This window comes from Lepisosteus oculatus, chromosome 26 (genome assembly GCF_040954835.1).
Source record: "Lepisosteus oculatus isolate fLepOcu1 chromosome 26, fLepOcu1.hap2, whole genome shotgun sequence".
Lineage (NCBI taxonomy): Eukaryota > Metazoa > Chordata > Actinopteri > Semionotiformes > Lepisosteidae > Lepisosteus > Lepisosteus oculatus.
Genome location: NC_090721.1, coordinates 5,829,421 through 5,855,259, shown reverse-complemented (window position 1 = coordinate 5,855,259; position 25,839 = coordinate 5,829,421). Strand labels below are relative to the sequence as shown.

At 40.1% G+C, this 25,839-nt stretch overlaps 5 protein-coding genes across 6 annotated transcripts in view; all 5 read right to left on the bottom strand.

Moving 5' to 3' along the window:
• The window catches only part of LOC102683559 (claudin-4-like), a 28,514-nt gene extending 2,675 nt beyond the window's left edge, over positions 1-25,839 (bottom strand). The window contains exon 1 of one of the 2 annotated variants that reach the window (XM_015367605.2): positions 25,693-25,839. Coding sequence is in view for 1 of the 2 variants with exons in the window: in XM_069184570.1 (XP_069040671.1) it covers positions 2,495-3,001 (507 nt within the window). In the remaining variant the exon portion in view is untranslated. Of the gene's footprint in view, positions 1-2,494; positions 3,232-25,692 lie in introns of those variants that run through there. The other variant, XM_069184570.1, reaches the window with a different exon arrangement.
• LOC102683149 (claudin-4-like) lies at positions 4,691-6,555 on the bottom strand. The gene has a single exon (XM_015367604.2). It carries the CDS (start codon positions 6,448-6,450, stop codon positions 5,818-5,820), a length of 633 nt encoding a protein of 210 aa, XP_015223090.1. The 5' UTR covers positions 6,451-6,555; the 3' UTR covers positions 4,691-5,817.
• LOC102696734 (claudin-4-like) lies at positions 7,525-9,483 on the bottom strand. The gene has a single exon (XM_015367601.2). The coding sequence runs from the start codon at positions 8,997-8,999 to the stop codon at positions 8,271-8,273; it is 729 nt and encodes a 242-aa protein (XP_015223087.1). The 5' UTR covers positions 9,000-9,483; the 3' UTR covers positions 7,525-8,270.
• On the bottom strand, positions 11,069-15,073 carry LOC102682740 (claudin-like protein ZF-A89). Its single transcript, XM_069184572.1, has 2 exons — positions 14,508-15,073; positions 11,069-11,970 (listed from the first exon to the last, which is right to left on the bottom strand). The coding sequence occupies exons 1-2, from the start codon at positions 14,984-14,986 to the stop codon at positions 11,331-11,333; spliced, it is 1,119 nt and encodes a 372-aa protein (XP_069040673.1). The 5' UTR covers positions 14,987-15,073; the 3' UTR covers positions 11,069-11,330.
• LOC102682539 (claudin-4-like) lies at positions 17,269-22,642 on the bottom strand. Its single transcript, XM_069184571.1, has 2 exons — positions 22,004-22,642; positions 17,269-18,283 (listed from the first exon to the last, which is right to left on the bottom strand). Exons 1-2 carry the CDS (start codon positions 22,492-22,494, stop codon positions 17,644-17,646), a joined length of 1,131 nt encoding a protein of 376 aa, XP_069040672.1. The 5' UTR covers positions 22,495-22,642; the 3' UTR covers positions 17,269-17,643.

Genomic DNA, 25,839 nt, shown 5'->3' with positions numbered 1-25,839 from the left:
GATCAATTACTTTAGCAGCTCAACAATTCTACTTCACACGAAAACAGCCTGGGAAAGCGCTAAACATTTTTTTCCTAGCCCTCCAATACAGTGCTCAAAATTGTTTTTCCTCAATTATTAACAGACATTCCCAGCATGCTTATTAAAACCTTTCCAAGAAGCACATAGAGCTAAGGTTAAGTAGTGTGCCAACAATTGTGCAACACAGTTGGCTTCAGCCAAAGTGTTAACCAATGTGAACTGTTTAGCCTCTGTTTCAATAAGAAAATATGCACAGCACCACTAGGGAGCACTGTCATACAGTAATTTCATTACATTAGAGCAGCTGTGGGATCAGATTTTCAACAGCTGATGGCGCTTCATTAACATTGCCAACCTGAAAATCTTTCTCTTCTCTTTTAATGCAAAACTTTCAAACTAGATTTTCACCACCATTTGTACTGACTTTAGGAAATGTCCACCGTCATTGCATATTCCTAAGTGAAGAACATTCAAAATATTGAAACAAAAATGTTCTTATTATGAACGAAGAAACTTTAAAAAGGAGGGACACAATCCTGTGAAAAACTAAACTCCCCAAGTACATGTAAATCCACAGAACAACAGCAACACTGTTGGAGTGTTCAGCTGGGACTTAAAACAAGCTTTCTTGAGATTCTGCATAGAACTGTGGAAAGCATTTTCATTTAAATAATTGTATTTCTACAAGGCCAAGATTGTGTGGTGATAACAATATTGTAACGCAAACGGACGACATTGGAGGTTGTGCGAGCCGGCTTACCAGCACGGTGACGTCACCGCCCTTCCCTGTGAGTATGCGTTACAATGTGAAATAAATCTGAAAGCAAGTAAAAATCCCCTCAACTCCCAGTACATTTCAGTATTTTGGCGAGCTCCAGCTATAGAAGATCCAGATTGATCTGTGGGCACTATTTGTGTTAATTCCAGATCACACAAACCCACAAGACAAACACACCACTGGGATCAGTTTCAGTTACAATTCTAGCTCTTAAAGCAAATTGAAAACCAACTAGAAAGGCACCAAGGACAAAGAGAAACATATTTCCTTCCCCTGTCAGCAATGTATCCATGTCTGTCTAACCTGAGCAAGATTGTCACCTCTACGTACTGAACACAGAATTCCAGATACACAAATGTCTGTTGTGACACCTTCTACAGCGGCCAATTTAACCCCTGTATAATATGCCCCATTTCCCTCTTATTCAAGCAGGGACAGCAGAGATTATCTAGATGATCAGACTTCTCCATTTGCAGGCAAATGTTTCTGTATTTGCTTTTACAAAGAACCTTAATTTATATTGCAAAATAATTTAACCCAGCACCCACATCTCACAAAGAGTGTGGATGTTTGTTTCAGTTTTCGTCATGATACTAGTGAAATATGTAAGAGTGACAAAAGTCGTCAGACTACTGTTGAAGGAGAGTTCGGGATGCTTTTCCAAAGTATTAGCTGTGTTTTGTTTAAGCAGCTGTGTAGTCTTAGACCTATGACCCCATAGTGACTGCAGGTGAAGATAGGTGAAGAAGGTGAGATACCCAGATAAGACTCTCACTATGTAACATTTACCAATAAATAAAAAAAACATTTCCTGGTTTCAGTTAACATTTTTTTCCCTCAAGAGTCACATGTGCAGTGCATGAGTCATAGTTAAAAAACTAAGAATGCACTTGATTCTTAATATAACATTATATTATTGTTATGTTATTGATATACAGTAACAACATTATATGTCTGACATATTGAATTATTGTTTTTTTAATTCAAGAGGTTCATTATTAATTAATTGTAAAAAGTACAATTCTGTCATTTATTTACATGTACAATTCCAATAATTGTCACAAAAAGTAACCAAGAATAAAGCAGATATTGGTGAGTATTCACATCAGGACACAGTATTTAATACATAAAGAGTAAAACTTTCAGAAAATTCCACATTGCTACAAACTTCATTTTATACAGAGACAAAAATGGTATCTGTGCGGTTATAATCTAAATTAAAAACAAAATTATAATTAACAAATTCTAAACAATATTAAAGGTAGAAGGTCAATTTCACAACCACACACAAACAATAAAGTATGTGACTTTACAAAAGACTCTTTATTTTTAAATACAACACATCACAAAGAACATGCATGTAAAAGTATGCACACCTACATAAAATAAAAATTGCCTATACCTTATCTACAAGCCATGCTTGTACGTAATCTTACAAGAAAAGATATGAAAGGTACAGACAGTGGTACATTTCCAAAATACTGACTTCCAAAAAAAGGCTTGTATCCATTAGAGGTCTCTGTACCGCTGTGCAGTCAGGAAGGGTATTTTTATATTTTACATGGAGTATCACACATATGATTTGGCTGATGCTGTAGACCTTGGAGCAGAATATTTAAAAGAGTAGGCTTTCTCTTCTTTGTGTGGACAGGTGCTACAAAGCAGGCCCCCTCCAAGGACCAGCAGAACTGAGGCTCCAAAGCCAATGTAGAGGGAAGCGCCAAGCTCTCTTCTCTGGGTATCAGTGAGCAGAGGGTTGTAGAAGTCCCTGATGATGGCGTTGGCAGACCAGCAGACAGGAATCAAGCAGAGGACTCCGGTAGCTATGAAAACTGCACCAGACGCGATACAGGCTTTCCTTTTAGCTTCCGCGTCTTTCAAAAAGTTTGTGCACTTTCCACCAACAAAAGCCAAAATGATGCCTATCATGCCCACCGCTATGGCGACCACTATAAGGGCTCGGGCTGCCTGGAGGTCTGTGGGGAGAGCCAGCATGGAGTCGTAGACCTTGCACTGCATCTGCCCGGTGCTCTGCACCACACAGCTCATCCATATGCCTTCCCAGAAGATCTGAGCCGTCACAATGTTGTTGCCGATGAACGCTGTCACCCTCCACATGGGGAGACAACAAATGATTACAACCCCGATCCATCCAACAAGAGCCAGCGTCACACCCATTACTTGCATTCCTACGGACGCCATCGTAAAAGTTTGCCCACTTCTTCTTTTTCTGTTGTCTTTAAATTTTGAGATCACCCTCCTGTGGCACAGAGTTTGTGAACGCAGTCCCTCCCGATGTGAGATGTTCAACGAACAAAAACTCACTTGAAAGAAACCAGCTGCTGGTTATATTCTGGCCTGAAAGGGAGGTGGTTACCCTTCTCGCAACTAGAAACCAGCTCCAAGCTAGAAAATTCCAGCTCGACAAGATTCTTTCAAATGTAGCACAATGAAGCCGAGAATGAACTGAGGCAGTCCCTTCATGCATTGAGATCAGTTTACTAGGTTTTGTGTTTCAAAAGATTTTGAAGAATATAAGCTGTACAGAAAACTAGTTATGGAGCCTCTTCATCTCTTTGTTGGGCTTAAACACCTCAACTTATGTGACTTTAACACGAAAAAGTGAATTGTATATAGTGCCTTTCATGTCAAGACAACATTGTACTTTACAGTGGAGGTAACAGTTCATCAACTTTTGAAGTATTTATTTTCTAACCCTGACTTAGTCACTACTTAATAACTATTATGTTGCAATATTGGGTAAAACTAATTTATATACAGGGAGCAGGAGCCTATCCTGAAAAGCAACAGACACAAGGCAGGATATGCTCTGGACAGGCCACCCATCCGTCACGGGCACACTCACTGCAGGACCTTTCCCAGAAAAAAAATTAACTACCAGTATGTCTTTGGCTTCCGTGAGGAAACTGGAGCACCCAGATGAAACCCACATCACCACAGGAATTGAACTCAGAGGCAGTAGTGCTAACCACTGTGCTGCTGTACCTACGATTTCTATTAACCACTGCTCCATTTCTTACTAAATCTATTTTGTTCTATATGTCTTCGAAAAATAGGGGTGATGTATTCGCAGAACAGTCAGCACCACTGCCTCACAGTTCCAGTGTCCTAGATTCCATTTCAGTTTGAGGCACCTGTCTGCGTAAGATCACACACTCTCTAACACACAGGTTAGGTCTGAGGGAAGTGGGGTTCCATGGGGATTTTATACTTCAGTAATTTTTACTGTTTCGACAAGTACTGGTTATGAGACAGAAAAACAGAACCAAATGAGCCTGGTGGGTCCATTGACCTTGTCTCATTTTGCTCTTTTCTGATGTTAATAATTTTCTCAAAGTGATGCTAACTTACAGCATGTATTTCAGTTTAACATAGCACATCAATGTAATATACAGAATCATTTGCCTTTAGGCTAATTTATCAAATAAAATAGTATTTAATTTATGTGGGGCACCACAGTGGAGCAGTGGGTAGCAACACTACCTCACAGCACTGGGGCCCTGGGCTCGATTCCTGGGGTGCTATCTGTGTGGAGTTTGCATGTTCTCATTGTGTTCATGTGGGTTTCCTCTGGGTGCCCTAGTTTCCTCTCACACTCCAAAAACATACTGGAAGGTTAATTGGCTTCTGGAAAAAATGGCCCTGTTGTGAGTATGTGTGTATTGATGTCTGTGTGTGCCCTGAGACGGACTGGTGTCCTATCCAGGATGTACCCTACATTGAGCCCATTGCTTGCTGGGATAGGCTCTGGCTCCCCTGTGACTCAGAATTGGAAGAAATGGTTAGAAAATTCCTGTAATGTTCCTTTGTTGAATTGTTTCTGTATGTTGCATCCAGAAACCTTGCAAAAACATTACAAACGTTATATCATTTGGCATAAAACTTTCATTTAATAATATGTCAGTGTAACGAATAACTAGAAGATAACATGCAAAACTACATTACTCTTGGATGAGGTCAGAACTGTTTTTTTCCAAAAGCAGTTGAACCGGTTTGTTAGGTATAAGCAACAAGGTGTAACAGACTTGCAAAGCACGTTTTTAGCTATCATTTTTATAGGGAAATCCTGCAACTGTGCATCATGCATTTTCTTGCCTACAGAGGAATGACAATTGAGATTTTGTGTAAACGTTTCATCAGTATCATTCTTCAAATTTCACATTTAAATCATTTTTGATAAGAAGCCTACCTACACAGTTTACATGGCTGATACAAATATGCATTCACAAACACTTACTATAAAAAAATAACTTGGAGAAAACCTTTTTTTTTTTTAAATGAAGCTTTAATCTTTCTCCTCAAAATCATAAATACAGAAGGTACATTAACATTGGATAAAAACATCAAATGAGCAGCTTACTGTTTAGAATGGATATATGATAAGAAAATGCTAAGACAGTTCAAGACCAGAAAAATGATTCCCAAACGTTTTACCTAAAATGTCAAAAGATATCCAACAGAAGAGAATCATTGTGAACATCCTTTAAGTGTTTAAATGTATGTTACCATTAGTAGGTATTCTTTTATCAATACATATTTATGATTAAAATAAAAATATCATACAAGGAAGTGCTGAAGGAAATGACTATCTTAGGTTCCGACACAGAAACTAAACATTCTTTGCTTTTTCTATTTGCACCCTACTTCCATTCACTTTCACTGTGTGCCGATTTAAAATAAAACACTTCGGGACAAATCAGTTTCCTCAGGCTTTCATTGTTTTTTGTCTTTCAGGTTGCAGAAAACAACATAACTAAACTTGTCCAAAATCATCATGATTCCTGTCTCAATCCGCAGAACACATGTAGTTTAAAGCATAAAAAAACAGTCCTGTCGATAATACCATCTCTTACAAACAACAATGTATTATCTTCACATTTACAACCGTGACAAAAGGAGGACAGAAGTGTTGCTGCACAAGAAACGCAGTTAAGATTAACACAGCTCAGCATCAAGATGAGTACAGTTCATGTTTCTTCTTATGCACTTAAAATGTCTTACACGTAGGCTTTGCTAGTCGCTGCAGACCTTGCTTGGGAGTACTTGACAGGGTATTCATCCTCATTTTTGGGTGGACAGGAGCTGCAGAGCAGACCTCCTCCAAGAAGCAGTAGAGCTGCGGCTCCCCAGCCGATGTACAGTGAGGCTCCGAGCTCCCTTCTCTGAGCTTCAGTGAGCAGAGGGTTGTAGAAGTCTCTGATGATGGTGTTGGCAGACCAGCAGACAGGGATCAGACAGAGCACCCCTGCGATGACGAAGATAACGCCACTTGCAATAGCTACTTTGGCTTTGGACACCTCATCCTCCATGAAATTGGTGCACTTTCCACCAACGATGGCCAGCAGGATGCCGAACACAGACACCACAATGGAAATCACAGTCAGGGCTCGGGCTGCCTGGAGATCCTGGGGAAGAATTAGCAGAGAATCGTAGATCTTGCACTGCATCTGCCCCGTGCTCTGCATCACACAGTTCATCCACAGCCCTTCCCAGATGATCTGGGCCGTCACGATGTTGGCGCCGATGAAAGCCGTCACCCTCCACATGGGGAGAGCACAGACTACGATCACTCCAAGAAATCCAATCATGGCCAGAATAAGGCCGAGCATCTGCCTCTTGACCGACACCATCGCTGCGTCTTTCCTTCTTACTGCACTTCGGCTAAAAAATAATACACCTGCTGCTGCTGGTGTCTCCGTCTGTCCAACAGTATTTCACAGGTATACGATGAAAGGATGTGATCAACTAGTTATAGTCTTTCGCGAGGGGTGGAGCTTTCGCTCTTCGTCCCCTGAAACTTGCTCTCGATCAAAAATTCTGGTCTAGCGAGATTCTTCCAGTTCTCAGCACAGAAAGGCACAGGGGAATGTAATCAGGTTTCGGTCCAGCTACACCTTAGCCTCCAAGGGTTCCAAATATTTGAAACCGGTCAGTCTATTGACAACAAGAACGACCTTTTCATTCCATTGTCACACCTGTAGAGCTACTCAGACCTGTTTTGCTGCAGAAGAAAGCCAATACAAGTTCAAATGTAACACCTAGAACAGTTCAAAACCCAAGGCTCTGTTAAGTACATTTTACTGCATTATATGTGAGAGTTCAGCTTTTTAGCAGACTTTTTCAGGACTTTTGCATGCTGAGTGGAAGGCCATCATTTGTTTTAACGATGAATAATTTTAGCTGCAAGGATTTTCTTGCTATTACCTTCTTTTTCCCATTTCTCAGGTTTTGGACGCAGTCCTCTTTAACTTACAAGCTCCTGCTTTGAATACAAAACCTGAAGCAACGCCAGTGTCTCTGGAAGAATGCGGATCACCAGACAAAACACATAACAGAGCATTGTGAGGCAAGGAGTCAAGAGAAAGGGAGATGGGGAATGATTTGAATACAAATTGTTGAATCGAAAACGCTTGCCACTGAGGTATTTTTCATAGAAAGAAATGTGTAGACCAAATGCAAGTTCAGATGACCACTGAACAAGACAACTACAATTTCCAAGGAGATTTAACATGAGTCTAGACATGTTAGAATTGTTATAATGTTATAATTATAGAACAGAGATAAATATTGCTTGGTGTATAGGCAGCACATATAACTAATTAGCTGGACATCCAGATATAAAGCAATTACTGTGCCTACCTAAGTACTTTGGTAGAATATTATCACTAACAACCTCAATGATACATCAAACTACAAAGACAAGATTTACGCAATAAAATGTTTTATTAACAGATACATTGAAAACCGTATAAAACACTTGAATTTGTACATGAGATAGAATAAAGTAAAATATGGAGTGCAAAATGTGTTAGAACATTCATAAAAACAGTACCTATACAGTTTTTACTGGATATATCTTACAGCTACAGATGACACCTTTGTCATGAATATAATTGATGTAAGAATCTTAAAAATGACCAAATGAAATTTACTTTTTAAATTCTCTCTGAACACTTTACATGCTTTACATGTATAATTTTTATACAATTATAACGTGTGTCACATACTGTATTCTCATATTGTTTTTAATTAAGGTTCACGTTCAAAGCCATCTGTCTGTATTGTTCTCACATACAAAAGAAACTCGTCAGTTCTAGAATGCTAGACCCCAGATTCAGAGCAGAAGTCATTTATCAAACAGCTGACCTCAATGCAGAAGAAAACAAACGCAGACATCAATAACAGTCGTAATTTAACATAATTTACACATGTAATGTGATTTTCTGGATTGCCGTCCTGCCCAGAACATAATCCTGCCCCATGTTTTCAGGATTGTCTCCAGGGTACCCCAACTCTTGGCTTTCTGCGCATGGATTGATGTCAATCCTTTTGTAAAACACAGTTCCCTGATCTTAAAGTTATAATGATTCTAAAGACCAGTGGAAATGCCATATGAGAAGCAAAAGTGCAAGACATAGGAAATACATCTATTTTTATCATTTTGAATATTTTACAAATACGGACCAGTTGGTGGTTTTGGCATGTATGACCCAACATATTGTCTGTTTGGTCCATATTGTCTGTACTGTACATTTGGTCCATATGGGTGGTTGGTTACAATAGATCCTGTTTGTGAATACCTGGCACTGTAGGGTTGATACCGGTACCTGTCGTCTTGGGGTGGACAGGTGGTACAAAGCACAGACCCTCCAATTAACAGAAGACCCGAAGTTCCCCATCCAATGTAAATTGCAGCGCCAAGTTCCCGTTTCCCAGAACTGATAAGCAGAGGATTATAGAAGTCACTGATGATAGTGGCGGCAGTCCAGGAGACTGGGATCAGACAGAGAACCCCAGAAATTATACAGATGACTCCCCCGGTAATGACAAGCTTTGCTTTTGATGATTCGTTTTCCATGTGTCCAGTGAATTTTGCTCCTAGGAGAGCAACGAAGATGCCGAGGGCACCCACTACAATAGAGATAACAATCAGGGCTCGGGCTGCCTGGAGGTCCTGGGAGAGGACCAGCAGAGAGTCTTGGATCTTGCACTGCATCTGCCCCGTGCTCTGCATCACACAGTTCATCCACAGGCCATCCCAGATGATCTGAGCCGTCACGATGTTAGCTTGGATAAAAGATGTCACTCTCCACATAGGAATAGCACAGACTATGATCACTCCCAGAAATCCAACAATGCACAGAACTAGGCCCACGATCTGCCTCGCGATGAGCCCCATTGAAATGTTTTCTCCTTCTCCAGCACTGCGAGCTGCTGGTGTCTACCTAACAAAGCGCCTTCAGTATTTTCAACTTCTAATTATATGCTTTTACAAAGGGAGGGGTTTGCTCTCGCCCTGTTGTAGAGCAACAGGATTCCAGACCAACAAGATTCTTTCTGTTCTCAGTGCTGTGTGACGGAGAGGGGAATGTAGTCGGGGCAGTGGAGATAGGTCAACTACACACCTGGATGTTCAAAGTCTTGCAGGAAAAGTGACCTGACTGGTGATAACATGACTGCCTGGGTTGTTTTATTGCAAGACCTGTATTGCCACACAGACTGGCTTTGCAGCGAAATCAGAATGGCCACAGATTCCAAAGTAGCCATCAGAAAAGATTGCATTAGTCTAATGGAGTACATTGTACTGGTGTTTGTTGGTGCATGTTGGTGCACAGACATAAGACTTTTTTTCTGATCGTAATTCCAATACAATGTTGTTCTGGACAAAATAATGTAACGTGCAATGTGTCTGGACATTAAAGCTTTAAGATAAAAACAGCAAAGTAGTAAATGAAATTTATTTTCATTTTTAAATGAAATTTAATTTAAAACAACACTTGGAATGCACACAAGTCACGCTAATAATTACAGCACACTGGAGAGCAGGGTAAGGTACCACTGCGTTTAGTCCTCATGTTTTGAACGAAAAATAAACATGCATGAGGCAGAGGTGTTATCTGAGAAAACTGAACTTCAAAAGATAGTTGTGGGTGTATGTAGGCCAACAGGGACAAAGCAATCTGAGTGAGAATGTACTATTAATAACATTGAACAGATTGCTGCCATTTTCTCTCACTGTGAAGCACAATACATCTAGCTTTGAAAACATTAAAAGCATGCATAAAAGTCTGTTGATGCACAAGGTACAACTACTGACACGAACTAGTAATCTTCAACAGAATCAAATGACAGCATGTATTAAGATTAATTCAGCAGTTAATAGTAGGGACAACCCTACAGTGAAATCAAGAGTGTGAGTTTGCTCCCCTCTGCCACTTCATCCCTGCTTCTCTAGAGCCATTTGAAGCACAGCTAAAGATTGAGAACATGCAGTAAATCTATTTGTAACTATAGACGAGTCTAGCGTCAGTTCCCTACTGTAGAGCACCTGTGGGCTAAAGCTTTCTTTGCAAACCAGAGATTAGCTCCCCAGTGATAATGAAAACCAATAAAAAGAAAAAAAAAAACATAGGTCCACATCTTACTGGGTAACACTAGCTCTTAGCAGAAGAAATCCCGACTGATTATAGTACGAAGTGTTGGCAAAAGGGAAAACATTCCAATACTCTTATAGATAACATAACCAAGAACCTCGTGGAAATGTTTCGCCGCTCCGAGCCCTTTGTAACAAATCGTGGGACTATCGATGGAAAAAGTATAATTGTTTTATTCAAAACCGTCTAAATGCAGACATTACCTCCACCTAGTTCAGCGTCGAGCTGTAATTTGAAAAGAGTAACGAGCAAGGACGTTCAAGGGCGATAACCAAAATATATTGAGGAAGTGAGCGGAAAGCCCTTGTAACAGTGACCCCCGCAGTCCACAGAAATCGATGTGGGAGTAAGCGTTTATAGCAAACCGTTAAAGTTTGGAACCGGAGGAAACTAAACCAGGTAAAGAGCGACTGTCAGAACAGGGCGGTGCCAGCATACTCCACACGCTCTTAATGAATATTACAAGGACCAAACACCTTAAGTTAAAGGCACTCTAGAATAAAGTACTGCCGTTGTAAAAGGATGGTGAATACACTGCAGGCTGGTATGCCTAGCTACCCTTCCCCCCCCAACCAGTTTTAAAGCATCTGAGAACACGCAACCAGTGAGGTGATATGTTAAAAGCACGGCAACAATCGATCATTGAGGGCACTCCCGCTTTTACATATATCTAACCGGTAAAGTAAAAACCCCCCACCGGCTACTTGGAGAGTAGAAAGAAAAAGTAGAGAAGAGTCCCCCCCCGCACAGTGAGGTCTAAACCTCGATGCTCAAGTTTAGATAACGTTAAGTGGAAGTAGAGGAAATAAGTCAATTCATTAAAATTGAATTTTATTGCATTTCTCAACCTTGACTAAAAGCTAGTTTAAAACACTTTACAAAACTCCAAGAAAGTCCAGCACAATAAAAAAAAAGGGCACACCAGGAACGTCCACCTGAATTTGGTGTCAGTCTGCAAACCAGCGGGGAGATGGAAACCGGAGCCTCTGCGGCACGCCTGCCGGATACCAGGTCTATGGGGGGGGGGGGGGGGGGGGGGGATTCCGTCTATTTATTCAATTTTCCCCCTCGTGGCTTTACACATAAGCCCCTCCAGTAGCGTTGGACCTTGCTGCAGAATATTTGGCGATGTACTGACGGTCCTTCTTCGGGGGACAGTGGCAGCACAGCAGTCCTCCTCCGACGAGAAGGAGCCCCGCGGCTCCCCAGCCAATGTAGAGGGAAGCGCCAAGCTCCCTCCTCTGGGCATCGGTCACCAGAGGGTTGTAGAAGTCTCTGATGATAGTGTTGGCGGACCAGCAGACGGGGATCAAGCAGAGAATCCCCGAAACGATGAAGAACAGCCCGGATGCGATGCCGATCTTGGCTTTGGTCGATTCCTCCTCCACGCAGTTGGTGCACTTGCCCCCGGCCACCGACAGCAGGATGCCGAAGATCGCCACCAGCACGGAGATGACGACCAGGGCTCGGGCTGCCTGGAGGTCTGTGGGGAGAGCCAGCATGGAGTCGTAGACCTTGCACTGCATCTGCCCGGTGCTCTGCACCACGCAGTCCATCCACAGCCCTTGCCAGATGATCTGGGCCGTCACGATGTTGCTGCCGATGAAAGCCGTCACCCTCCACATGGGGAGAGCGCAGATGATGATGTCTCCAAGCCACCCGATTACCGCCAGCGAAACTCCCAAAATCTGCAGCCCCACAGACACCATTATAAAAGTGGTTTTTACCCTCCCTGATTCCTTAACGATTACTAATAAGTTTTCCTTAAAAGTGCCCACAACAGCAAGCGCCTCTGCTGTGGTTTATATACCCCCTGAAGGGGCGTGGTTGTTAATCATTTAAAATTAGAAACGTCCGGTGAAGTTAAGTGTTTGGGGCCACCACCTGCAGTTTTCTTTTGTTCTGTGAATATTAGGATTAGGACAAAATGGTTGTGGCCGCCCTGCCCTTGATAAATTAAAATCAATTTGCCTTTTGAAAATCAGCATCACACCCGTCAATGGTTTAATCGCCCTACAAACATTTCAAATTTTTATTTCTACTTTTTAGTGCTATTGTCCTCCCAGTGATCGGAAACAAGCTTTCATTTCTTTATATTGAAACATTCATGCATGACTCTATCCACTTGTCTTTTAATACATAATTATAGAGCCCGTATCATTGATGTTTACATGAAATAATTCATTTCAAAAAGTTCAATAATCTAATTTAAATAATTTTAATATGGTTATGTTTGTATTTATGTGAGTGTATATGGTTCGTTTGCAAATTAGAGGAGGACACTCGGACCATGATTAGTTCGATTGTTAGCAGCTAATTGATCCCACGACCTCATCTTGCAGTTTCTTAAAAGACTGAATGGTATTGGTTTCATTAACAAGAATGGGCACCGTGTATCCAGACTCACTTTCCACAGCACTTTGTATAGAGACGTGTCCCGCTGTTCTCATTTTTAACCGCAGATCTCTAGTTTCAATGTGTCCTCTGATGAGTGCTTGATGATTGATTTTGATGACATTCATACGGTTAATGTTGTCCAATTAGAAAAATAGCATTTGTGCGACTGAATATACCTATATGCTATGAACTACTATTCAAACTCGATTAAAGACAGATGTAAATTGCGGCAATTCATATTTTTTTCAGATCATGTAAACTTCACAACGCTGAGAGACAGAACCGTCTTTATAGATGTTTACATACCATTTATACATACATTTATACATACCAGTATAAATGAGCAAAGACAACTATTTCGCCCGTATAAGAACAAATTCATAATATTGGGCATTAATTGATAGCGACTGCTTGTTTTTGAAATAATCCGTCACTGTGAATTGTGCTCCTTCCAAGATTAAAAATAATATAATAATAACGCCTAACAGTTGTATACAGTAAATTAGTGTCAAGTTGCTTTTTTACACAAATTCTCCTAAATAAATACAGTAATCATCTCTATCAACACGTGGAAGTATAAACGTAACATAGAAACGAATTATCCATCCATATAATAAATAATCTAGCACTTTAAAACTTAATTTCTCAAAGCGCATTCCTATACATATTGCATAAGAAATCATTTAATTAACAGGCAGCCCCCAATTTATATACCGTATTAGATTTATGAAGTATGAATTGTTCCAAAGTTAAAACAATCCTACTTTCATTTAGTTTTGACTAATGATTATTCGTTGGTTAATGAGTTGCGACGGGTTTCTTTTTCATTGTATCAGTTAAATCATATTCTAATGTAGTTTTTGAGTATCCACGGAGTGATTCCTTTAAAATCCAAAGTAACTTAATCCCGTTATTTTTGTACAGGTAGCGCTGTGACTAAATTCTAAACACCCCCGGGCATCAATTACTTTCACCATTTGCTCATGTTTAAAACGCAATACATTTCAGTTTATGATTAGTTCTGTGCGGAATTTCGCAGAAATTACATTGAATGTAAAAATGTTAATATTCTGACTTTGACTTTAATGGGCATCTATAAATTAATGCTTTAATGCCCAGACGCATTAAAGCAGTAAAACACTCAGGAAAGGCATTTTGTCCTTCTGGCAAACGGATTACGGAATTGGAGTAAATAATTTGGGTTAAAAGTCTTTATTACTATACTTTTTAGAAGTACAAGAAAAACAATGGGATCTTCTAAAAGGGTTCGTCTTTCTCTGTATATAATGTGGTTGACTATACCTCACTTTTTACTATAATTAAGGAAATAATCAGCAATTTACAAAAAATGAAGCACAGTACATTTTACAAATACGTTTTGATACATCGAAACAGCGTGAGGTGTTCAGCGAATATTTGAACATTTCTTTCTACAGTGGAAAACTTTGAAACTATAGTTGAACCGTTTACTGCGTCACCCCAAAATCATCAAGGCAGACTGAGATGGACATCGAAAAGTAATAGACTTTATTACAAAACCCTAACTAACGCTTTATTACAACATGTTTCTTTTACTTACATAGAGACTTTAGTAACAATCTCAGCTACAGCTGTAAATACAATTCGGTAGTTGAAGGCGGAAAGTTCGAACAAAAGACAATGAGGCTCAAGTAAAAAATATATATAAACGTCTATTAAAGCTGCTTCAGACATATTCCCTTCCCACAGCGGTAGACCTTGTAGCAGAATAGGCAGCGGTGTACGGGCGGTCGCCTTTGGGACACTGAGAGCACAGCAGTCCTCCTCCGAGGATGAGGAGCCCCCCGGCTCCCCAGCCAATGTAGAGGGAAGCGCCAAGCTCCCTCCTCTGGGCATTGGTGATCAGAGGGTTGTAGAAGTCTCTGATGATAGTGTTGGCGGACCAGCAGACAGGGATCAAGCAGAGAATCCCCGAAACGATGAAGAACAGCCCGGATGCGATGCAGATCTTGGCTTTGGTCGATTCCTCCTCCACGCAGTTGGTGCACTTGCCCCCGACCACCGACAGCAGGATGCCGAAGATCGCCACCAGCACGGAGATGACGACCAGGGCTCGGGCTGCCTGCAGATCCTGGGGGAGAGCCAGCATGGAGTCGTAGACCTTGCACTGCATCTGCCCGGTGCTCTGCACCACACAGCTCATCCACAGCCCTTCCCAGATGATCTGGGCCGTCACGATGTTGTTGCCGATGAAAGCCGTCACCTTCCACATGGGGAGAGCGCAGATGATGATGTCTCCAAGCCACCCGATCACCGCCAGCGAAACTCCCAAAATCTGCAGCCCCACAGACGCCATCAAAATATGCGATTCCTTGGGCTTTGTTTCCTGTGCGCTAAAAAACCCCTAATTTCCTCCGAAAGCGGTTTCTCAGAAGTGATTTGTTTTCAAATATAAAGGGTACCCCCTCAAAGGGCGGAGTTTGGACCCTATTACGTCCGGTGATAATTAACTCATTCAGCTGAATAGTCCATCTTGGTTTCGGTTCTTTTGTTCAGCAGACAATACAACTGGGAAAGGGACCACTGTGTGAAACTGAGAGGCCAATATTATCTAAGGAACAGGTAAAGGTTTGTTCCATGCTAAAAGGAAAAAAGGAGACACAATGTTTCGGCTATGGAGCGTTCTTCAGGTGTCAATATCATCTTCATCCATTCACATTCAAACCCTTGTGCGTTGAATTTGTGCTTAAAACACCTTAGGTCCCAGTTTTTGATTATTAATTTTTCACTGCTGAAACGATTCCTTAAAAAGGCAGTAAATATGCTTTCTAAAATGTTAACTATTACTACAACTCAGCTCCAATTACTTCTTAAAAAGTTCAATTTGCGTTACAATGATTTTTTGTTGGTGAAGGCTCATACACAATTTTTTAAATCCTAAGTTTCCCCTTTCTTCTGCCTATTTGTTATGTGTGTGTTATGGATATGTAGCTTTACTTATATGTGCTTTTAAAGTAATGAGTACTTATTTTCTTATTATAGGTAAACGGGATACTTTGTCCATCAGTAATATTCTAGTATACGTGGATTCTCTGGGAGACATATTCTTTCTCATGTGTTGTGCTATTAATTAATTTTTAGATACTTTATAGCTAACTCAGACAGCTGACAGCAAAAACATAGCTCTTCTTACATTCGTGTAAATCATAAACCTACTTTCCCCACGAAATATCTCCTTGCACCTCCCCCAAGAAGGACACGACGATGAGAAAAACTAACAACAGCAGTTAAATAATTACAGGAGTTCACACCGGGTTGCCCAGGTTTCTGCGCAGAAACTGTTGCGCACTGGACGCTGTGTAGATTTCCAACACTTAAATTACAAAACGGATCCTACCACAGAAATTGTGACATAATGTCTACTCAAGTCTTTCTGGTGATTTTGTTAACCTCCTGTACTCTCGTTGTACTGTTCAAAGGTCACAACAAATAGGAGAGGTTAGCAAAGCTAGCTGGAGCACTTTCCTATAGAGAGAAAACGTGAAAACACTACACCATAGTCTCTTTCAATTGAAATCAGCCTGAGCATCTAATGCAACGTCAGCTTTTAAAACGTTTAAAAGTAGTTATATGCGACATCTTAAATTACACAGGCTAAACTAGCTAAAAACTAGGTAACATTTGAAGCACACATTCAGTGTTTAAATCAGATTGCGTACCACCTCAATACAGGCTAAATGTCAGTGTCATATTCTTTGACAAGACCTTTCTGACCTCATTTTTGCTGAAACCGTCGGCAACAAGAGGAACTAAGTATTTCAGGAGTTTCAAGAGGAAAGCAGTTCAACGTACACCTCAAGGAATTAAGATGCTTAAATCCAATTGGGATGTTTCCATAATTCATCAAATATATTAGGATTAAAACGTTTTTATATCACTTTAATAATACACAATGTTTTTTAAAAAGGATAATTTTAACAGTGTGTGAACTGTGTGAAAATAAAAAGAGATCACTTAAAATCCATGTTAGATCCAGTCTCTTGAGTGAAAAATGGAGGTTGGAAATGCCCTGCAATGTCTTGTCGAAACAGAATAATTTAAATAAGTCATATTCACTGTCAAAACCTTCAAAATAAGATAAACGTCCTCAAACAAAGCAGAGAACCTGTTAGACAAATGACAGGTGTAAACAGAACAATGCGTGGTTTTCTTTTCAAGGCTGTTGTTCACGCGTTGCAATTTATGTCCAGTAAACACAAAGATAACCGGTTTTACAACCAGCACCGAGAGATGCACTTTCCAATGCCATTTTAGAAGGTTCCGCTCTTTGACCTTGGATGTTCAAACAAAGCTAAATTAAAATAATGTTTAAAAATAGAGCGGTGCTAAATAAACCAGCAATATATGTCGAATTTTCTTTCTTTAAGGAGACAATTGATAACCTTACGTAAACTGTTTACTTTAAAACTGAGGATTCGATGTTACCCTCCAGTAAGGATGAAAACAATTAAGTTTCCAGCCTTGCGGGCTATTGAGTTCACATAATGCATTTATTTCCCTGAAAGCAACCAGCTTTCCATCCTTTCAAGGCAACCACGTCTCCCTGTAAGTCCACAAAGAAAAGGCAGTGCGATAAGAAAAAGTCATTCCGATTTTTTATTGCAAGATTTTAAGCTGTAGTTTTCCAAATAATTAAATGTTTCCTTAAAACCAAACCCATCAAGTAAAATAAATGGAATGAAATACACAAATGAAGGAGCAAGATTACTTGAACTTGCAAAAACCAACATTACTAGAATAAAGCAGGTGTCCTCAAAACGATCCATTCAATAATATCGCAATAGAAGAGTTGATTTCTTTCAACAATACATATGCTTTGCCTGCTCAGCTATAAGATTTAAAAAGAGAAAACTTATGAAAAGGGCACAAAGGTCCCAAAAATATCAGTTTCAGCTACCTGGCATAAGGGATCTGGAAAAGACAGAAATAGCTCTATTCAACGCTTCAAAGTCCTTACACATAGTTCTTAGATGTGGCAGTAGACTGCACTGGGGTGAAGCGACCCCGGTAATTTTGATTTTCTTTGGGAGGACAGTTCCAGCAGAGCAGACCTCCTCCAAGAAGCAGAAGAGCTGCGGCTCCCCAGCCGATGTACAGTGAGGCTCCGAGCTCCCTTCTCTGAGCTTCAGTGAGCAGGGGGTTGTAGAAGTCTCTGATGATGGTGTTGGCAGACCAGCAGACAGGGATCAGACAGAGCACCCCTGCGATGATGAAGATAACGCCGGAGAGGATGCAAACTTTGGCTTTAGTTGCCTCATCTTCTATGCAGTTGGTGCACTTGCCTCCAGCAACAGATAGCAATACTCCCACGATGCCCACCACTATAGAAATCACGATCATGGCCCGAGCCGCTTGGAGATCCTGGGGAAGAATTAGCATTGAGTCGTAGACCTTGCACTGCATCTGCCCGGTGCTCTGCACCACACAGTTCATCCACAGCCCTTCCCAGATGATCTGGGCCGTCACGATGTTGGCGCCGATGAAAGCCGTCACCCTCCACATGGGTAAAGCACAAACAATTATGACCCCAAGCCATCCAATCATGGACAGAGTAATTCCCAAAATTTGGATTCCTACCGATGCCATCACAAGACTTGTTTCTCCTTGGCTGTATGCAAAAGACCTTTTGGATGTATTTGTCCTGGTGAGCACTTTCCAAGTGTTCGGTAAAACGATATGACCGCGTATTTATACACTTTTTGAATGGGTGGGGTTGTAGTTCATGCAAACAAAGAACAGTAGTAATTCGAGATCATATGGGTCTTTTTGTTTTGTTTCCCAGCACAGTGAAACAGGTGACCTCAAACAGCGCGGATGTACTCTGACGATTCTCTCCCAAATGGAATGGTTTTAAGAAGAATAAAAGCTATGCAGGTTTGGGCCTCTCACCATGTCTTAGATGTGATATGAATTTAGTTTTACCACCAGAGGGTCAAAGTTTTCAATTTGAATGTTTCAACCAGTCTGAAATGTATACTTAATTACAAATTTCTTTTTAAGGCACTTTGCTGTGAGAAATTCTGACCCTAACTTTAGCTTTACCCTAACGTAAGTAAATCAGTAATATATTAGTTTAAGTCGTTCAGGTGGGTAGCTGCGTCAGCATGCGTAGGCTGCAAAGGAACAAGTTTCTTTTTTGAAGAAGGCCTCACACCTGAAGAAGGCTCCACGGCCGAAACGTTGTGTTCTTTCTTCTTTTTTTTCAGCATGGAATAAACCTATTACTTGTTACTTTATTAGTTTAATGCAATTTGATTCATGTTTATGAGGTGAACTAACAAAGAAATCTGAGATCTGAAAAATATGCTCTAATTCCCTGCTTTGCTGACAATTAATTACTCGCATGCCTTACATTTATAGATCTATTTTCTTCCTGAAGGATCCTGAGGTTTCAGCCATTATGCTCCAGCAACCTCAACTGCTGATCCAACAGATCAGACAGAGAAGAGAGGAACTGCTCCACCACGTGAACTAAAGTATTGCAAATATCCCATGTTTAAAGCATTTTTTAAATGTTTTATTTCAAATTATAATTGAATTGCAGTGCTTTAGTAGTCTAAAGATTAATTAAAACATAAAAACAATTAATAATTCTAGATTTGCCATTAAAATCACTTGGTGTAAAATTATCATTTTAAAGGCGATGATGCTCAAATCTATGTCCATATTAAACCTGACACTGAAGAGGCTGTCTCTAACTGCATCTCTGACATGAAAACATTGATGACTCAAAAATTCCTTGATTTAAACTGCGACAAGACTGAAGTCTTTACAGCACCTCCCATCAAGTATGTTAAGCCAATGCAGTAACCCTATCTGTGGATGGTACTGTACTTGAATTTCAATCTCAGCTAAAGAACGTGTAGGTGATATTTGATCCAGGGTTGATGATTTAGCCACATGTGCAAAATAATGGAGTTTATTTAACTAAAGTTTGGGAGGGATGACAACAACCACGCTCAATCATATAATAAATACCAAATGCGATATCTCTTTCCCTCTCGTGCGACTTTTGCATCCCACTTCCACCCCAACTCCACCTCTGCAGCTGCCCCTTGGTTACCTCGCAGGGGGGGGTCCTGGCCTCCTCGTCCTACGGCCAGGAGGTCGGCCCTCAGCCCAGCGGGTTAAGCCAAAGATTCACTCCACAATAGTTCGTTACGCTTCGATTTTGGGACGTTGCCATTCCTCGTGAATTTCAAATATCTCATTCTTCCACCTGAGAAATATCATCAGAACACATCCTATGTTGTCGCTAATTGTTGCTGAAAAGCTGATCAACCCTTATGTCTTCTCTCAAATTGATTACTGTAACATTTCAGAGAGTCACCTTCCCTGAGCCCTTTCAAATCTAGACTCAAAGCCTTCTTCTTCAGGGCTTTTATTTAACCCTTTAAACCCTTAGTGTAGTTATATATTTCTGCTGTCTCCTCTCATTGTGTGCCTTTTTTGTCTTACTGTTAAGTGCTTTCTAAAGGTACTTGTAAAGGCACTATATGAAATAAAGTTTACTATCACTTTTTAATAATTACAATAATAATTATAATAAATCTGAATTCAGCTCTGAGGAGGTAGGCTGGCATAATAAACAACACTGCAGTAGACTTCCGGAATGTGCATATTTACTATCATGACAACAATGAACCAGGTCTTCAGTTCCGCAAGAGGAATTCCAACATGTTACGGCAACACTGTCTAGACAAGCACTGACAAGCCCAACTGACAAACCATCTAAAAAAAGATTGAGCATGGGACAGGAGTTTAGCTATTCAGGAATGATTGCCTACATTATATTATAGTTCAGGTGGGTAGCTGCGTCAGCATGCGTAGGCTGCACAGGAACAAGTAATAGGTTTAATCCATGCTGAAAAAAAGAAGAAAGAAAACACAATGTTTCGGCCATGGAGCCTTCTTCAGGTGTGATACGTGATAATACATTATATTATGCTAGACCTCACATATAACTGAACATCATGTGTTACCTGGTTATCTAAAAATATTTATGACCTTTATATTTAAAAATGTATATGGGATAAAAGCACCCGAAATCTGTTGTGGCTAGTTTGCTTTTGTTATTGAGTAGATGGCATCTAGAAGGCATCTATTTTCACAAAACATATGGCAAACCCAAATTTTACAAATGGGAAGGGCCAGGGTGAAATAAAAAAAAATCTTCCCATTGCAAAGTTCCTGAGTGGGGACTGAGCCACACCCAGGTATTTTCAACTTTCCTAGGAAACCTTCTTAGGAGGTGCACAGCATTACCTGCAAGACTCTTGGTCTGGAAGGCTTTGTTTAACAATTACCAGATAAATCAAATACTGTTTTTATATTCTCCTGTCTATACATTATTTTACTATGAATGTTAAACATTTAATACAGAAGGGTATGTGTTCTCATTTTTCCTCTTTATGTATTTGTGCAGTTAAAAAGGAGAAGAAAACTAAGCCCAACTGTCTTTCATCAAAGACATTTTGTTTATTTTATGTATGTGGGTGTAAATTCCAGTATTTATCCTTAGGATTTTAATATTGCCTTTTGTACTAATATATTTCAATGCTGAAATAATGTGACACCATAGAAGCACAGATATAAAGTACAAAACAATTTATTTACAATGTGTATTGTATCATGTCACATGTTAGATATTCAAATAACAAATTATAGTGTAATTATTAGCAGTATGTGTACATAAAACATATTTCCACATTAGTCAAGGCTTTTCAAGCAAGCCAAGACAATGACATATACAGACTTGAAAATGCTTAACAAATTATAAAAGCTTCCAATCAATAGATGTTCACAATAGTTCTCCACAGAATCCAATAGGACACTGTTTTAGCAAAACATGAAGGTTTTGTCTCCCTTTACAAACATATTTACTCCAACATTATAAACCGTTGCATACATGTACAACAAAATTTAGCAAAAAGTTTAAAAACAAAATTCTCTAGCAATCTTTCAGTAGCACTTTTGTTCCATCCACAGAAAATCTATATTCGTCTGTTTGTCCAGACAGAGTTGCAAAGTGAACACATGACCGTTAACACTTACAGTATGTAAACCTTTCTTCAGTATGTGAACAGGTCTACAGTGCCAGTTTCAAACAGCGGGAACATAGCAAAAGTCCAAAACGAAGTCCTTTCACTCTTTTCATATCCTGATTCTCCTTTAAACATAGTCCTTAGTTGTTGAGGCAGGGTTTCTTGCAGCAGAATATTTTGCAGAGTAGGATGGATCTTTTGGTGGACAGTGGCAGCAAAGCAGAGCTCCCCCAATGATCAGCAGGGCAGAAGCTCCCCAGCCGATGTACAGGGACGCACCAATCTCCCTCTTCTGGGCCTCGTTCACCAAGGGGTTGTAAAAATCTTGGACGATTCTGTTGGCGGTCCAACAGGCAGGAATCAGGCAGAGGAGCCCAGAAACAATGAAGACCACACCTGCGGCGATGCCGATCTTGGCTTTGGTCGACTCATCTTCCACGCAGTTGGTGCACTTGCCGCCGGCCATGGACAGCAGGATGCCCATGACGCCCACGATGATAGATATCACCATGAGGGCTCGTGCGGATTGGAGGGCTTGGTCGAGAGCCAGCATGGAGTCGTAGACCTTGCACTGCATCTGCCCGGTGCTCTGCACCACGCAGCTCATCCATATGCCTTCCCAGTTGATCTGAGCCGTCACGATGTTGTTGCCGATGAACGCTGTCACCCTCCACATGGGGAGAGCGCAGGCAATGATAGCCCCGATCCATCCGATAATGGCAAGAGCAATCCCCAAAAGCTGTAGCCCAGCAGCTGCCATCTGAAGTCTTTCTTTTTCTTCTCTTGGTTCAGGTGAAGCTGGACTTGGAAATCAAGAGGAATGTTTCCTCTGAAACTCTCCCTCCAAAATGTTCTCTGAAATGGTGAGAGCAAGCAATTATATGGATTCTCAGATGGGAGTGTCTGTGTTATGCGGTGATAGTAGAGGGAAGAGAACTTTCAAAGCAGGCTTCTGAGTCACCCAAACCATTTGACTATCTGTCAGAGTACAAACAAATGACCAAATATGGTCACTTCCTGTGCGACGTCCTGGGGCTGTTCTGAGAGGTGGGGAATGAAAGTAATTTGGTTTCAGCTTAATGAAGAGATGTGTTCTTTTTTCTTTTGCCTTTAAAAAAATCTTTCACTGAACAACAAAATATTGAAATACAATACTTTTAAAAATAGGGACAGCTGGGACTACCTTTTAAAGAGGCTAATCTGCACACCTTTGAGGCATAGCAAAAGATCCTGACTGCTACAAGTTCCAGATGAAGGATAAGATCTCCAAACTTTAGCCTCACAGGCAGGCGTCCGACAAGCAATTTGTTTTTGCTTCTTGTTAGGTCAGTTAATAAAGCAAGGGTTAAAGATCCAATGTATCTCATGTGACAAAGACACCAGTCCAACTGGTACAAAACCCTTATAAACTGCATTTTACAAAAATTGTTGTGTCATTAGCAACAACAAAAAATATTTTCCTTCCTGGGGATTTCTCAGTTGCTCTGATACAGCAGTCTTTCATCAGCTTTAGAAGGAGTTAAAAGGAATGACTTTTTTACGGCTAGCATGAGGCACCTGTTGGGGGATGGGATGAAGCTGAAACTCTGAAACCAGTCAGGCGAGGAAGCAAGAGGTGTAGTTTGTGCAAGAGAGTCAGGAAGGCTGGTCTTCGATTTTAAAGACTCAAGTATTTATGTGTTTAAAGGTGACTATTTCAAAACAAAATAAAGTTTTAAGAGGCTATTAAGGGGGCACACTTTCATTACTTCAATCAGTCTAATTTATTTCCAGCAAATTCAAAATCCAGAATTACAAGTTTCTTTATTTTGCACTGCCCACATCGCACATCAAAGTTCTGCCTCCCTAAATCAGGAGGTGGCAACTGCGTCACACAACAGTTAGATCATGGGAACAGCCCGAAACAAGATTTCACACCTGAAGGGAAAAAGATATTGGTGCAATCTTTTGAAATACTGTAATATTTTGTATGTTTTCAACTTGGGTTCTGTTCATTTTGTGTCTCCAGTTCCATTTTAAGGACATTAGGCTGATTAATGCTTTAAAAGTGTAATCAGAATACTACCCAGAGCTAATTGCCAGTGTCTAATCTTCATTGGTCTGTACACTGATTTTTAACATTTTCAGTTCCATTCATCAAATACTTAAATAATGGGGTACAGTTTAGGAATTGTCTAGTTGTAGTCCTAGAGGACCAAGGTTTCTGCAGTTTACCTAAGTCTTTTTAAATTCAGCTGCACCTGAAGAGCTGGGAGACATTATTAAATTGCGGTTAAACCATTAGCCAGCTAGTTTCATTCATTAAGTGCTGAACTGTATACACACACACTTTCCGTTCAGGACTGGACACCTATGGAATATACCATTCTCTTAGCTTGTGATTACACTGTAATTGATGAAAGCAGATATTCTGAAATGAAATTAACAAATAACACAGTAAAAGGTAATGCCAAGTAATTGCTTGTGGATCTAAAAAATAACTGACAGCTTCTTTTTTATACATTCATATATTATGGAAGATCTGAATCTTCAGTAAATGAATACAAAGTAAGATATAATAACCAGTCAATCTGTGCATGCTTAGATCAATGCATTCAGAAAGGAGCAGCAGCTGATCACAAAAAATGACAGAGGAGTTGCAGGTTTTGTGCAAAACAACTATGTTACCCTGTAATGAGGCACAGGAGGAGAAGACTGATGTGTAAAAAAATGCTGTTACATTCTGAACTTTAATAGTTTGGAATGAATAGTTGAATAGTTCAGTTGCTCTAATCTGTTTTATACCAATTTCACTTGAGAGGAATTCACTTGATGAAAAGTTTGCATGACTTCAGTTTCTTTTTTTGCAATGATTGATTACTGCAAAACATTTTGCCCATTTTCACCCTTTGGTACAATGAAAAAGTAGTTTTACTGACAGAATTATCTTTGGTGTATTTCATAAACTCAGTAGGCTTTAATAAGAAGCTCAAGAGGGGATAACCAACCAGTGCAGCACTAAGGACTGTTTCACTGCATTTGAATGTGATCTTACATACCTAGTATAACAAATTTATTAAGGCTACATAATCACACTTTAACATTGTATGCTATAGTATTCACAATCCATTACAACCTTTATAGTTTATAACATAGTCACACTTTATTCTTCATACATTAGAATTAGTAGTTTTCAACTATAATTAAAAATTTTGCTTACAGCCATTGACTATAAAACAGCCTCTCCAGTCTCTTTATTGCACAGTGTAATTCTCTGCCCATATTCTGAAAGAGAACTGACCATTCCAATTCTGACATTTGCTCAGTAATAATAACCGGAGTCTTGTTTTGAGACCAATCTCACTATTCCAAACCAAAACTCTTGCTGCATTCAGCCGCAAGGCCCACAATGTCTTTATTGTTCTTTGTGTTTCTGAGGAAGAAAGAAATTCTTTGCCCAACTAGGATTCAAAGAGGTGAGAAGGAATTCAAGTTACATTAGCCAAGCAAGACTGTGAAATTGAAATTGACTAGAGATGCATTTGTCATTTCCAGTTATTTAGTCTTTGCAGAGGAATGAGCAGTAATGCAAACTGTCACCACTATTATTCTTGTAGGCGTCTTTCTGTTATATGCCTGAATATGAGGATGAAGAAACGTAAATCATGTACAAGCTTTTCAACTGCAAGACAAGCAATATTTCAGAATCACTGTATCCCAGCATCACACACACTGTAAGCTGCCCACTATGTAAATCGGGATTTCATTGATCTTGGATGCACTGAAACTACATGCGACAAGTGACGTCTAGGTATCGTAAAAAGAACATTTGAAAAACTCATAGTACCAAAGCAATATCCTTATTTAATACTCATCACTCTTTGTCTAAGGTGCATTGAATGGTGACCTCACAATCTTTTAAAAAAATCTATACATGAAAGCTTTGAGACAGAAAGAAAAGAAAATTCAGAATTCTGACCTGGCACCAGATGTCGGCAAGTCCACCGGGATTTTACAAAGGCTCAGCTTTTCCAGGAAGCAAAGGGAACTTTTAATTCTGACTTCTCCAGGTATAAAAACAAGTAGAAGTCTACAGAAGAAGGTTATAAGAAAAATGATAGAAGGA